General features: G+C 35.3%; 1 protein-coding gene across 1 annotated transcript; it reads right to left on the bottom strand.

The window, feature by feature from the left end:
* Positions 1-1679: 1679 nt before the first annotated feature.
* On the bottom strand, positions 1680-12985 carry NEK10 (NIMA-related kinase 10; the record flags this gene model as incomplete). The annotated part of the gene is made up of 11 exons (XM_010294478.1): positions 1680-1782; positions 1982-2103; positions 2692-2737; positions 3458-3595; positions 4119-4247; positions 4359-4461; positions 5175-5239; positions 8154-8231; positions 10763-10824; positions 12106-12245; positions 12761-12985. Coding segments are annotated over 11 exons (1211 nt in total), but the record flags the coding sequence as incomplete, so codon positions are not given.
* Between the last annotated feature and the right edge of the window lie 1419 nt (positions 12986-14404).

Here is a 14404-nt window from a genome sequence, read left to right as displayed (position 1 = left end):
TACTAATTAAAGTACTAAGTAAAGTAAGTGTTTGCTTAAATATTGCAATAGTTTCAAACCAAATCACTGTAGAAATGGTCAAAATAAGTTTAAGTTCTTCCAGCTTTCTTCAACTCCTGTAAATCTCTGACAGAAATATATACAAATGTTTTTCAAGGGTAATTTTGAGCTTACATTTGAAAGTACATTTATACATCTATAGATCTAGATTGGACCAGAGGCAAGGCAAATATTAAATCAAGACAAGAGTGCCCCTCAGTGGCAGTATGTTGATATAAAATACAACCATATGATACTTTAAAATAATATTCTGAACATTTATTTTCATCACTTGGGGACAAATGCTCCATTAAATCACCTTCTTTCAAAACTATATCCTTACTAAGAATCAGGTCTTTTTAGCACATACAATTTAATAATGAATGATTAAGTATGTACATAATCAGGTATAAATATTTACTATAAAACAACAGTTACTAAATATATATGCTTATTATAGCTGAGTGTTTTATGATTGGGTGTGTGCATATGTCTACACTTCCCTGTTATTTTTAAAAAAAAAAAAAAAGAGAGACTGATTTTTGACTTCTCACAAAAATTCTGCAGTATTCAAATTGTTTATTTAGTTTTGTGTCATGAGCAGTAAGAAAGCATGCAGTAGTTCTTGAAGAACTTTAAACACTACAGTATCTGAATTGCCTGTAAGGCTTGCTGTGTGTACACAGGTTGTATTCATTCACCGAAAGAGTAAAACTTTGTCATATTTTGGAGTATTGTTCACACATACGTTACTTTCAAAGCCTATCCTGAAACCTGCCTAGGCTCCTTCCTCTACACTGTGGACATTATAGAAGCATACATCAAGAATATTCATTACTTCAGGCTGAGACAAATAGCACCTCACTGCAGCTGATCACTGGGAACAACTGATGGGTACTAAACAATTGTATGGTAGAATTGGAATAGAACAGACAGCTGGTGTACTTTGTATGTACATTAGCCCTTGTTATCTAATCTGGTTGTCTCTGTATTCTTCCTGATTTAAATAAAATCAGGCCTTGAAGTATAATTATAGTTTAATGTTTTTGGGGCTAAATCATCTCCTCCATCATATTTGACATACGTAGGTGTAAAAAATAGAGTCATGGCTGATGACACCTTGTGGCAATGATCAAAAAACCTTCATCAGTGTATTGGGCAGGAATGGCAAGGTTTTGGTAGTGGCGGGACCTACAGAGGTGGCTTCTGTGAGAAGCTACTGGAAGTACCTCTCCCAATTACTATCCTTATCTTGAATTCCTCATGCCCAACACTGGGTGCCAAAAAGGACTGTGGTGGGTTGACCCTGGCTGGATGTGAGGTGCCCACCAAAGCCATTCTATCACTCCCCTTCTCAGTTGGACAGGGGAGAGAATATATAACTAAAACCTAGTGGGTCAAGATAAGGACAGGGAGATCACTTACCAGTTACCATCATGTGCAAAACAGACTCGACTAGAGGAAATGAGTTTAATACAATTAGCAATTATTTTACGCAACAGTATAATAATGCAATGTTACTAGCTTCCAAGTAGGGTCACCAATGCCCAGGAATCTGAAACCTTCTGAGAGTTTTAGTAAAGAAATTCTACTCACATACATCATGGGAAATTTTCTTCAAGTACAGTACTTCTACTTACTAATTGTAACTTTGTCTTTATCCCCCAGCATGACATTGTTTGGAGTGAGATCTCGATGAACAATCCTTTTCTCTTTATGCAAATAACGAAGAGCTAGACAGAGCTTAAAAATGAACAGAAAGAGCCTTACAAAGATTCTTAAGTACAACCTGAATAAAGGCATATAAAATTAAATTAATATCTGATATTAGTGCCTGATATAATAAGCATTACTTTGTCATTTATTAGCCTAACAAACAGAAATGGTACTACTAGTTACATGCAGGAAAGTCCTGGTAATAAAAAAAAATAGAGGCTCTTACTTGGATAAATATATGCCATATTCTTTCTTCTGTAAACTGTTGTTGCTTTTCCTTCAATGAGTGAAAGTGTTCTCCCAATGGCACTCCTTCTATGAGCTCCATGACTATGTACAATCTGTCATCTAGATAAAAGAAAATTAATTAATAGAATGTTACATTTATACAGAAGATATTTGAAAATGGAGTATTTGAGGTTAAAATACATTTTAAAAGCTGTGTTTTTTACTTTTTAAAAATTTATTTGTACAGACAAATACATTTTAATCATAGTTCTACTCATTGTTTTTCCATTTTTCCCTCAATTTATATCACAGCAACTATAAGAAATTCAGTGCCTGATATACACTCAATGGGCTGGTGTATGTAGATAGCTCTTTATAAAAAAAGAATATGGCTGAGCAATCTGTACCATTCATTTTACTAGTCTCTATAGCTTTTCTCCCTGCTTAGCATTCCAGTTGTAAATTTGGGATTCTTAACTCTATAAGATGAGAATGATGCTTTCTACATATTTACTTTGCATCTAGTTTTACTGATAAACAAATATAAATATTATTTCTTACCATTTTTTCAACTTTAAAGGAATATAAGAAAATATTACCATTTATTGCTCAAATTTGACATGTTCCTTCCAAGCTGTAAGTGCTTTTATTACATATTTTTATTTCTTCATTATGTACAATGTGGTAAATCTCTGCATTTATACTTACTTTCCAAGAAGGTTCTATAGTACCGTACAACATTTGGATGATAAAGCTAGAATGAGGAAAGAAATTTAGATGTTTAGAATAGTCAAACTGATGCACAGTGTTTATAATGTTTGGCTACACATTGGAAGGAAGGATTCCACAAGGATTCCTCAAACTTGCTTATGAACTGCATTGCCATAGACCTTTGCTGCTACCCCAAACACAGAGAAGTGCTGCACATTACTAGAGCAACTAAGGAGAAATATACAGTATAATTCCTATCCACTCCCCCCTTAATAACTGAAAGAGAGCAAATGAAGTTTGAAGAAAGGCAATTATACCTGCATCAAAGGTATAGGCTTTCTTAGGCTTTCTTTTCTTTTTCTTAGGCTTTCTTAGCCTAAGAAAACTAACGACCAGTCTGTTTTTCTCATTTGCTATTACAAAAAAGGCTATCTTCTCACTGTATTTTAAACCCAAGAATTCATTAAGTGGAACAAAGGCTCATCAGTTTTCTATCACAATCTTAATTTACAGAATCCCTGAAAAAAGTTCAAACACTGCCAATACAGAAAGTAAGAATCTTTAGTAACAAGCATTTGCACTGCTGCTAACACTACAGTAAGAAGGTTTTCAATATTGACAGCATTCAGGTAAAAGAGGCCAATATTGTACTGATGGGACAAAAATAGTAACAGCAACTGGAAGCCCTGTTATATGAGAACTCATGGTTAATAATGCTAATAGCAGAATGCCCACATATGAAACTAGAGTCCATGAGACATACTTGCTCTCTGATGATGGTTAATTCAGAGACAATGTTCTTTACGCTGCTGTCTCTGTCTTTTTTGTTCTTTCCAAATGCTGGATTGTGTAAATTGACTTCTTTCATTGCCAGAAGATTTTGTCCATTATGTTTTCTAACCTATTAAAAAGATAAAACCCTTGTAAAATTAATAGAGGTTGGAGAAAGAAAGGATATTATTATGGCTCCCAGATTAGTTATCAGAGTCATAGATTTTTCTGTGTATGATATGATTAGTCAAAAGAACTGGAGCCCCACAATGCAGGTTAGCAGTACACTGCTGAACCTACCACAGTGTTTGAAGTAACATTATCTGTGCCCAGTGTTGCTTTTCATATAAAAAATGTTTGAATTTCTGTGTGTTTACACAGATTTGTTAGCCTTTGCAATAGACAGAAAAGCTGTTTGTGGAAAGGAGTTAAAAGAAAGTAAAAGTAGGAAACTTAAGAGATACACTAGTCAAATACAAGAGGGCACAAACAAAATCACAGTAAATATTAACAAGCCCAGATCCATAAAGGCCTTTTCAAACCTGCATCCTCCTATTGAAATTCAAAGGGCAGTAGTGCCTAAAATAGGTATTAGACCCTCTTCATGAAGCCTCCCCTCAAACTTGTAAATTAATATCAAAAGGGAAGTTTACCTTATATACACTTCCAAAAGCTCCACTGCCAAGGTGCTCTAAAATTGCGTAGTTACCTATATGTTTTGTAGGTGCCTTATTCTGATTCATGCTCTCAATACTTTCAGCAATTTGCTTCAATTTATCCTCCTGGTTATACATTAAATGACAAACAAATAAATATAAAATATTTCATGTCTTTCTTATGCTAAGAATGTGCTAAGAATACAGCTTCTTAAAGCTACGAAGGTTTTTACTTGCCTTTAATAAATTTAGCTTTGCTACCAACTCTTCATAAGCACTGATATCACGCACATAATGTCCAATATCGATGAAGATTTCAAACAAGTCAGTAGGGAAAAGTCTACAAAGGTTTAAATTTTGATATATTTTAGAAACAGTGCACACAGTAGCTATTAATCTGCAGCAGAGACTTTCCAATATTTATTATTACAACTTACGTTAGAACTTTCTAAATAATACACTTGTTTTTTACCTATCTATTCAGATAATAACCCTCTAACACTACATACATAGGAGTTAAAGGACCTTTCAAAAGTCAGACTTCAGCCTCCATGGATTGGGTATTAATATAAATGTCAGTATTAATATAATACTCCAAACAAGTATAAGCCTCTTGAAAGTCAATGCACCTCCTGAGTTTCCAGTCATTTTCCTTTTTTTCTTATAGTACTTTATGTTATGCTTGTTGTCACTTTATCCGAGATCCTTCTTGTAATGCATTAAGTGATAGAATTAACATTTCTCTGCATTTAAAGAATCATGACACTCATTTTAGAATTTTTGTCCAAGAAGTCTAATCTAATAGATGAAAAGGACTGAGAAAAGCAAAAGCTAACAGATAGTAAGCAATATCTAAAATATCTAAAATCTTGTAGGCTAGCACTGATGCAATGCCGGAAGGGTTATCTGTAGCTGTGGACAGGACAGAAGTTGCCTGTTACTGTTCTTCTTATTGAAAATAAATTATATTTAAAAAAACACATCTTTCTGATTGGAGTGATGACTTTTGAAAGCTATCCTAAAGGAGTTTCACAAAACATTTTATTAACATACCTTTTAAAGATATGTCGATTTCTTTCCATACTGAAGAGAAATCTCAGGGCTCTGAATGCATAACACTACAGCAGAAAAAAATACTTAAATTAATGACAAATTTATACACAAATGGAAAAGCTGCAGATAAACTTTGAGGATTCCCCTTGACTCTACACATTGGTAAACTTTGTACTTAAATGACTAGATAGATTATGTTATTAACCTTATATTAAGTTCCTCCTGTATTTTAAAAGTAGGCAGGGCCATTGAAGAAAAAAAAATAGTTTAAAAAAAGTGGGTGACTATAGCTATGACACAAGCTGAGGAACATCTAAGTCCTAATCATCTTCTTTTTTTTTTTGCAGATAGCTCAAGCTTGAGACCTGCTCTCTTCTCCAATGCTGAAAAAAGGTAAATGTAATCAGTGCTTTTTTAATGATGCAGTAGAAACAGCATTTTGCATTTTTCATGAAAAATGCAGCTTAAAAAAACACAAGTTCTAACAGGGGACAAAAAAGAAAAGTGAGAAAGAGAGAATGGTCAACTTTTTTTTATAATACTAACTTCACCATATTTACAGAGATCTTTATGTACCTCAGTTTCTACCTTTATGGACCTTAGTTCCAATATGATCTCAACTAAAGTTTATTTTTAAAACAGCAGGTTTTAAACACTGGCAGGTAGTTAATATGTATGCTTTTATGCAATTTATCTTTAATTCTGTTTATCAAGAGTCAATAATATGGCACATATATGGCTGACCAAACAAAGATGATTGTATAAAGTAAGCCAAAGGGAAATAAGGTATTGATATCTGAAACAATACAAATAGTAAATGTATTTAAGATAATTTAGAATTACTTTATTGCATCAGTGACTAAAACACTACTACAGTCCAGTGTGATAATCCCTATTTAGACAATGGTAACTGTCTTAGTGACAACTGCAGAATTAATGCCCATGTTAAAAAAAAAATTCAATATACAAAAAATGCATTAGAGGAAGAAAATCAAGGCCAAATGCTACTTTTGAAGGAAGCAGGATCCTTGAAATTTTACAGAAAAGGAATGTATGTTAATGCTGCCAAGAAGCCATTTCTTTTATGGACAATGGGTTTTTTTAGTGCAAAGTAAACTCCCCATCTCAGTGGAAGAATGGTGTGTCTAACATTCCACTGAAGATCACAGTCACAACTTAGCAAAAATAACAAAAAAAACCCAAAAATAACAAAATAACCCAGACCGTCTGGGCCATAGTTGCTACCTTGAAAGTTTTTCATTTTAGAGGCTATACAGAGATCCTACTGTAGAAAGCTCACCAGTGAAGGGACACGATAGTAGATTAATAACAAAATAAAGAGATATTTTAAATGGCAATAATATTTGTCTTTTTCACAGTAGTTTTGTGAGATTAATATTTAACATTTGTAATGTGCTTCAGTTAAGGCATGATGATTTTTATGTATGGTACATATGCAGAATAAGTGGCTGGTATCACTGCCATCCTTGAAGTAATGTAATAAGATCAGTAAGGTAGTAAGGTAGAAAGAAGCTGAAAATTCAATCATTGAAAACACAGATAGTGGAGCAGTAAAGAAACCAGACCAGCACTGCAAGAATTCTAAGAAAAATGCTTGTGAAATTCAAAAAGTGTATTCCAACAGCTGCAACTGTGTTGCATAGCAGTAACAACAATAAAGGCAATACAGATAGCAGTGTGAGAATCCGAACAAGGTTTCATTAAAGAAACAATTCTTCTTACTGTTTGCCTAAAATACATTTAGTTTTCATATGTAATAATTAAGTCCATTATTAATTCACACGGCTTCATGTTTAATCCAACTACAGTTGCTTAGTATCTCTTTGTGAGTTGTTTTCTATCACACTCTGCTGGAATCTAAAAATCTCGATGGGCATAAATTAAGCTCCTTACACTTGTATGAGGCAACTGTACTGAGCATATGCTCCGGTTTAGACTCCATGTCAGTCTCAGAGTCTCTAGTTCCTCTCTCTAGGAAGATTTTAATTTATCTCACTCTTAAGCTGATTTAACTGAAGTGCTCTACAAAACCTCGTTGCTGAAGAAAAGTACATACTGCACTGAATCGGCACTCTAACCATAATCTAGAAGAACTGTGATGAGAAAGACGACTCTACAATGAAATTTTTTTGTAGCAATGCCTTCCCTCACTATCAAGGCATGTCTACCTGATTAGACAGTTGAGCAGCTATGTAGATATGTTATAGTGTAGGCCATGCCAGAAGAAAGATCAGGTGAGAGGCAGGATTCACCTGTGCTAACGACGTCCTCACACTTGCCCACAGAAGGGTAAATGGAGCAGCAGTAGTTGTGTTCATCTCTGAACCCCAGACCACTACTTTCCTATAGCTTAGAGAGAAACACCAACACCATTTCACAGAGACTGGAGAAGAGCTACCAGATAATTAATTACTACTGATAACTTTTAGCCTAAGTTGACTCAAACCAGTACATTTATGGGTGTATTGATATGCAAAACCAAGAGCCATTCTATGTTTATTAGCTCTATATTTATCCTGCATTTAAATTTGCTCTACTTCATGTGATGTTTTCCTGTATTTTATTTAACAGCCAGAGTAAGATGATCCAGAAACAAACAGGTATTAGTGTGAAATCTACAGTGAGAGTCAATAAAGACCAAGGCACTAAGAAGATCTGATGATAGGAAGCCTGAAAAAGCAGAGGAAAGATTATCGCAAGGAAAATATTCACCTTCCTTTACACTATATGAGATGCCAGAAACAAAGTAGATCAGAACAGAAAACCAGAAATTGAGTCATTATTTAACTTTCAGTTCCTGGGCCATTTATTATTCCTGGTTTTGTTTTGGTGGTGTTTTTTTTTTTCCCCCCTTTACGTAGATTTTTTTACTGCACTTTAAAATAAACTTTAAAATCATTAAAAATTCTCAGGGATCGTTGGGGGCTTTCAATGTGCAATGATAATAAAGGGAGTTACCTGTAATAAATTAGCTTTTTCAGCATTCCTTTCTTCGTTTGGTAAAATCAGCTTTGCTATTGTATATATTCCATTTGCCTGGAAAAAGGTCAATATTAATAGCACTCTTCTGCACAGAAACCACAAATAAAATCCAATGTTACTTCAGATAAATCAGAAGCTAATACCAATTGACAAGTTTGCAACATCCTACTTCACACCTGAATTATAATCTCAAATGACTTAAGTGTACATAAGAATTAAATCATTGTTACATTTAAACTGATACTGCAAAGAGAGCTTGAGAACAGATAATGAGGCAATGCGTCTATCTCTAGAGGTCAAGGAAATAGATTTCCTGTTACCATGTGGATACTTTGAATTGTCAGGAACCAAAAATCCAGTCACAATAAATATAAACTGGGGAAACATCAGAAGTGATAGCTGAGGAATACATCTGTGACTCAAAGGGGGCTTATAAGAAAGATGGGGACAGACTTTTTAGCAGGGCCTGTTGCAACAGGACAAGGGGGAATGGTTGTAAACTAAAAGAGGGTAGATTTAGACTAGATATAAGGAAGAAATTTTTCACAATGAGGGTGCTGCAACACTGGCACAGGTTGCCCAGAGAGATGGTAGATGCCCCTGCCCCCCTTGGAAACATTCAAGGTCAGGTTGGACGGGGCTCTGAGCAACCTGATCTAGTTGAAGATGTCCCTGCTCACTGCAGGGGGGGGTGGACTAGATGACTTTTACAGGTCCCTTCCAACCCAAAGATTTTATGATTCAGTAGGATTTTGTGAAAACCATACTGTATTTCAGCTTCCATTTTCATGTAACCGTGTGTCCTCTGTTAATGTATCCATCATGTTGGTTTGATAGACGGGCAGTGGTAGATTCAGTTACAGTACTGCTCCCAGTTATTTGACAAGCTCCCTGTTGGAGACTATTCTCCTTGCTAGCATAGTTGAAGGGAATATGTGTCAGCTCTGCTGCAGTTCATGACACGTTTTCTTCAACTGTTCATAAAGGTAGAGTTGAGCTAAGGTTTTAAGCTGTGCAATAGAGCCATTGAGTCATAAAACACATTCTGGCCTGCTACCAGAATTGCTGCAGACTGCTACCGAGGCTGTTGAGACAGGACACAGGATGGACAGGTAGAGAGAGCTACAGAAGAAGCAAATGGTTCTCAACTGCCTGAACCAAGTCCTTTGCCACGGAATGAGATAAACCTTTAGAGGTCGCTTAGATTGACTTTCTTAGCACATAACTGAAAGAACTGCAAATCTTCTTCCTCTATCTGTTTTTAATCTGAGTTCCTTCACCTTGTTCACCATGCAGCTCTCTATTAAGTTATACTAGCACATAGGAATAAGTAGTATTTAAAATGAAAGGAGCTGTTGTAGGGTGGAACTCCAGTTGAAATGAACATGCTTAAAGCTATGTCCTAATCTGAAAGAGGGACATTGACTGGTGTTTTGACATAGGGAGAGGTTGTTCTTTTTTAACAGGATGAGCAGGGGAAGAAGTTAAGCTTGAAACCTCTTTTTCCAGCCTGCACATCGTCCCATCAATTTTTAAGCAATTTACCAACACCAGCTATCATACACTGCTAAAGATTTTTTCTGCATTGCTTATGTTAAAATCAGCCCTTTATTTCCCAAGTCCTCCAGGCGTTAGACTGTTTTCAAAACATACCCAATTTAAATAAGTGATATTTTATTTGATGAAACCAGACTCAGCCTAAAATGTATGCAATTATATTGTTCAGCTAAAAAGTTCTCTAAAACTGTACGGTTTATTGAAAATTTTAGTGCTTAAGATACATAGAAAATAATGTTTTCTAGACTTACTTCCATTCCTTTCCTCTTAGCCAATAATTTTGAAATATACATGAACTTCTTTCTCAGTCATATTTAATGTCTTTCTTCTCTCAGTTCCTCTAGGAATACTTCTAGTTAGGTTTTAAGCTAACTTGAAGGCTTTGATCACTGACTTAACATTTAGAATAGAAGAGCTGGCTACAGATTTTAGCTGGTATTAGCGTCCTAAATATTTGTGTCTTTGACTTCGTCTGGAATACCATCCCTGATATGGTTTTCAGAACCATAGAGTCTAGCTGATTTAAATATTACATTTTAAAATGTAGTTTAGAAACATGGCCCTGGGGATGGAGTGCCAGGAAGCTAACTCAGAAATACCAAACTCTGAGGAAAAGAGAAATTGTTTGTGAAACGACAATGCACCAGTATTAAGCTGCACAGAGTTTGTTTTAATAAGCTTCATTAAATTCAGAATTTGTGTTTTTCAGTTAACACCATGATTACTTTTATTTACTATCTTATTTTGAATATGGCAAAAGTATGGCAAGAGATGCCAACCAAAATAAACCCTGTCTGAATAAATCTGTTTATTCTCCCAGACAACTAGATATATATGTTGATAATTTTGTGTATGTGTCTCTGTGTGTAAATGTATAAAGAAACAGAAATACTAAATTTATAGAAAGGCATATTTTCCAATTTCTTTCAAATGCATTTTGTTTGTTAATTAAATGATGGTGACAAATAAGAACAATAAGTCAAATTATAAGCCATAATGCCTTACTTAACTGAATAAAGTCTTCCTACCTGTACAACCTGGTAAGCGTTAGTCTCATTGAGCACCAGTTCAGTAATTGCAGCACAACAAGCTAGAATAAAAATTCGGATGTAACATTTAGGGCCAGATTCATAAAGATATTCAGCTGGTGTGGTGGGTTAACCTTAGCTAAGGGCCAAATGCCCATCCAGCTGCTCATTCACTCCCCCTCCTTAATAGGATAGAGGGAGAAAACAGGATGGAAAAGCACTGCTGTTTCTTACCCCCCCCTCCTATTTTTCCTCTCCTCCTCTGCTCACCCAGCATTTTTGCCCTTTCTTAACTATGTTTTCACAGATGTTTTCACATCATGCTTCGCTGATGGGCTTAGCTTTGGCCAGCAGTGAGTCTGTTCTGGAGCCAGCTGGAACCAGCTATGTCCAGCACAGGGCAATCCCTTACTCCTTCCCACAGAGGCCACCCCTTCAGGCCTCCTGCTAACAAAACCTTGCCACTTAGACACAGTACAGAAGGCTAAAAATATAAACAAGTACTCAGTCAGAAGTAAAAACGACCTCTGTAAGTTCAGTGCTTACCGTCTCTCTTAGGAGTCCTCAAGGAAAGCAGAAGTAACCCAGAAATATGCTCCACACTGGCAATGTGTTTGGTATTGCAATTTATTTCACATTACTAACCCTTCAGAGGTAACATTCATGATAAAGTATTCAAAAACTCTTACGTATTGTGTTACAGCTTTCAGGAAGATACTGCAAAGGCTCATGTAATCCTAGTAAGGATATTTTGTGTTCTCCTTCTATAGTCACTGGAAAAAGACATGATCCTCCAGAAGGCATTTCAGAATGGATAGCTATTGAGCTATTGAGAAATCTCCTCTAAACGGGATTCTCTCCATAACTACTGAGGAATCCTTGCCTGACTGGTAGTCTTTAAAATACCACTTTGAAAGAGTTCCATCATGATGAATTCATAATTGATCCACCACAGTAAATTTGGATAGATGGAAAAATATGACCAAATAAAAATAATCTCAGGCTAAAAGCAAAGTTTTATTTTTATATATATATTTATATATACATAAATATATATATACACACACACACACAGAGCATACATATGTTTGAGACGTTTTTACAGGTGGAAGAAATATATATGATTCCCATGTACTTAATACTTTTATCTTATGCTTCTTTCTAAAAAAAGTGGGTTTTTTTCAAAATACATGCTGGTATTGCACATTTAGAAATAAATACAGTTGACTTGGTATTGACTCCCACTCCCTCAAGCAGGTATAAATGTTTACAACGTCAATTTTTAATCCCTTTGCTCAACTGTAAATAAACACATAACAGAGTATTAGGCTTTATAAGCTTACCTGCTTGCAGTGAGAAAGTATTTTCTTGCATCTCATCAGGACTCAAATCATCTGACAAATGAAGATGCTGGATCCTCCCTGCTGCGTTTGCACTAGATAAACTTCCAACTGAAGAGTGATCGGAAACAAGATTTCTTTCCCTGAAAAAAAAAAAAACCACACAAAACCAAAACATAACACCAAATCAAATTGCAGTGTGAAAAAATGGCTTCATATATCTTTGTTAACCATTTCTGAGTTCTGAAAATTTGTATGTTTTTCACTAAATTAGCTAATACACTTTGTAAAAATAAACAAGCTTTTAAACAGAAAATTCCTTCACCAAATTCATCAATTATATTCATAATTCTAGCTCACTAAATATGTGTCTAATAGGGAAACTAAGTAGACAGTAATGACATATTTATCATCTATTCATTATTTAGTTTATACACTGAAAATACGAAAAATACTTTAAGATAACAATGAAATACACATAGCTGAAAAAAATACTGCTTATTCATTATGTTCTAAATAACCTTTTAATTTCTGCAGACATCACATACAGCTGAACAAAACAAAGATGCTATTTGATAAAATAGGGCTTGGTCAAATATATCTTAATACATGAAACTATTACATATAATGGCCACAAGGCTGAAGACTGAAAACCTACCCCTGTAATATATGAAGGAGATGCTTTATTCCACCCCAAATCCGGATTTCCACACTAGTCTCAGGGTCTTCACAAACCTGTACCAGAATCCAAACTACACTCCATAGAAGTTTGAGATTATCAGAATGGAGTAAACTGAGCAAGACTGGAACTCCTTCATACATTTTTATTTGCTCTTTGACTTGTGACTCTGCACAGAGGAGACGTAGCAACTCTGCTGTAATCCTAAAAAAATTCAGCACAAAATTTTAACACTAACTCCATCATTGCTTTGTATTGTCAGTTAGCAAAGGGGAAAAAAACACAGCAAATGTTTAAGAAAAAGCAGAGACCTTCTGTAAGAAAAGAAGTTAAAGAAAACTGCTTAAAGTCACTGTAAACTGGCTGAAGTCACTGTTTAAAAAAAAAAAGGAGGTCGTCCAAATTTTCACAATGGATGAAATTATCTTTACATTGAGTTTGACTGTCAGCATAGGCAGCGACACATACACAGCCAGGATGGAGGTGGCCAGGTGGACTGCAGTCATCCATGGTACCACCTTCTTGTTAATGGATTAGTACTACAAGTAGCACTGACTGCATGAACTTGTAAAGTCCATGTGTGGAATTAGAACAACTCCACAAATAATCGTGATTCTTATCCAGTATGGTTTCAATATTATGTTTACAAAAGGGATTGGATATATCATCTAAAAGTTTAATACAAGATTTTAATTTACTTCACTCCAATTAAGGTTGACCTTCCATAGAAAATACGGTTAAGTATTTTCTTTTCCATCTGAAGAAAAAGCTGCGTGTGTGTTTGATGAAACATACAAACTCAGATTCATACCTGAATTTAAAATTATTAACTAGCATTGAACTTCACCAGTTTCCTCTCTACATTCAAATTCCAGTTTTTATAAAAAACTTTTAGTTTACATATAATCTAAATAATTTCAAACCCAAAACCTAAATAAAATATTTTGTCATATTCAATTTCTTTAGTTTTAGTCACATGTAAAATAATTTATATATGTGAAATGATTAAGCATGAAATTTTAAAAATCTCTTCAGAATTGTAAATGTGATAAGTGACATATCATCAAATTTGAGAGTCTCTTGGTTTCTTACTGAAATGCAGATAATACTATGCTCAGCTAGCAGGCTTAGTTGAGATGAAAGGACATTTAATGAACTGAAGAAATCTTTATGATTTTCTGATTGAAGGGTGTGGGGTCTGATCCAGCCCCTAACACAAACTACAAAGCTATACGTCTTGCAGTTTTCTACTAGTTTATATTAGGCATCCCAGGAACCGTCAGAGTTCAGTGTTCTTTCCACCTAACCACTCAGGTCTGCCAGGACCAAAGAGATCATAGAATCTTTAGGTTGGAAGGGACCTTTAAAGGTCATCTAGTCCACCCTCCCTGCAGTGAGCAGGGACATCTTCAACTAGATCAGGTTGCTCAGAGGCCCATCCAACCTGACCTTGAATGTTTCCAGGGGGGCAGGGGCATCTACCACCTCTCTGGGCAACCTGTGCCAGTGTTTCACCACTCTCATTGTGAAAAATGTCTTCCTTATATCTAGTCTAAATCCACCGTCTTTTTTTAAGTTTAAAACCATTCCCCCTTGTTCTGCTGCAACAGGCCCTGCTAAAAA

This window comes from Phaethon lepturus, unplaced genomic scaffold (assembly GCF_000687285.1).
Source record: "Phaethon lepturus isolate BGI_N335 unplaced genomic scaffold, ASM68728v1 scaffold21419, whole genome shotgun sequence".
Classification (NCBI taxonomy): Eukaryota; Metazoa; Chordata; class Aves; order Phaethontiformes; family Phaethontidae; genus Phaethon; species Phaethon lepturus.
Note: the sequence above shows the minus strand (reverse complement) of the source record. Positions and strands in the feature narration are given on the sequence as shown.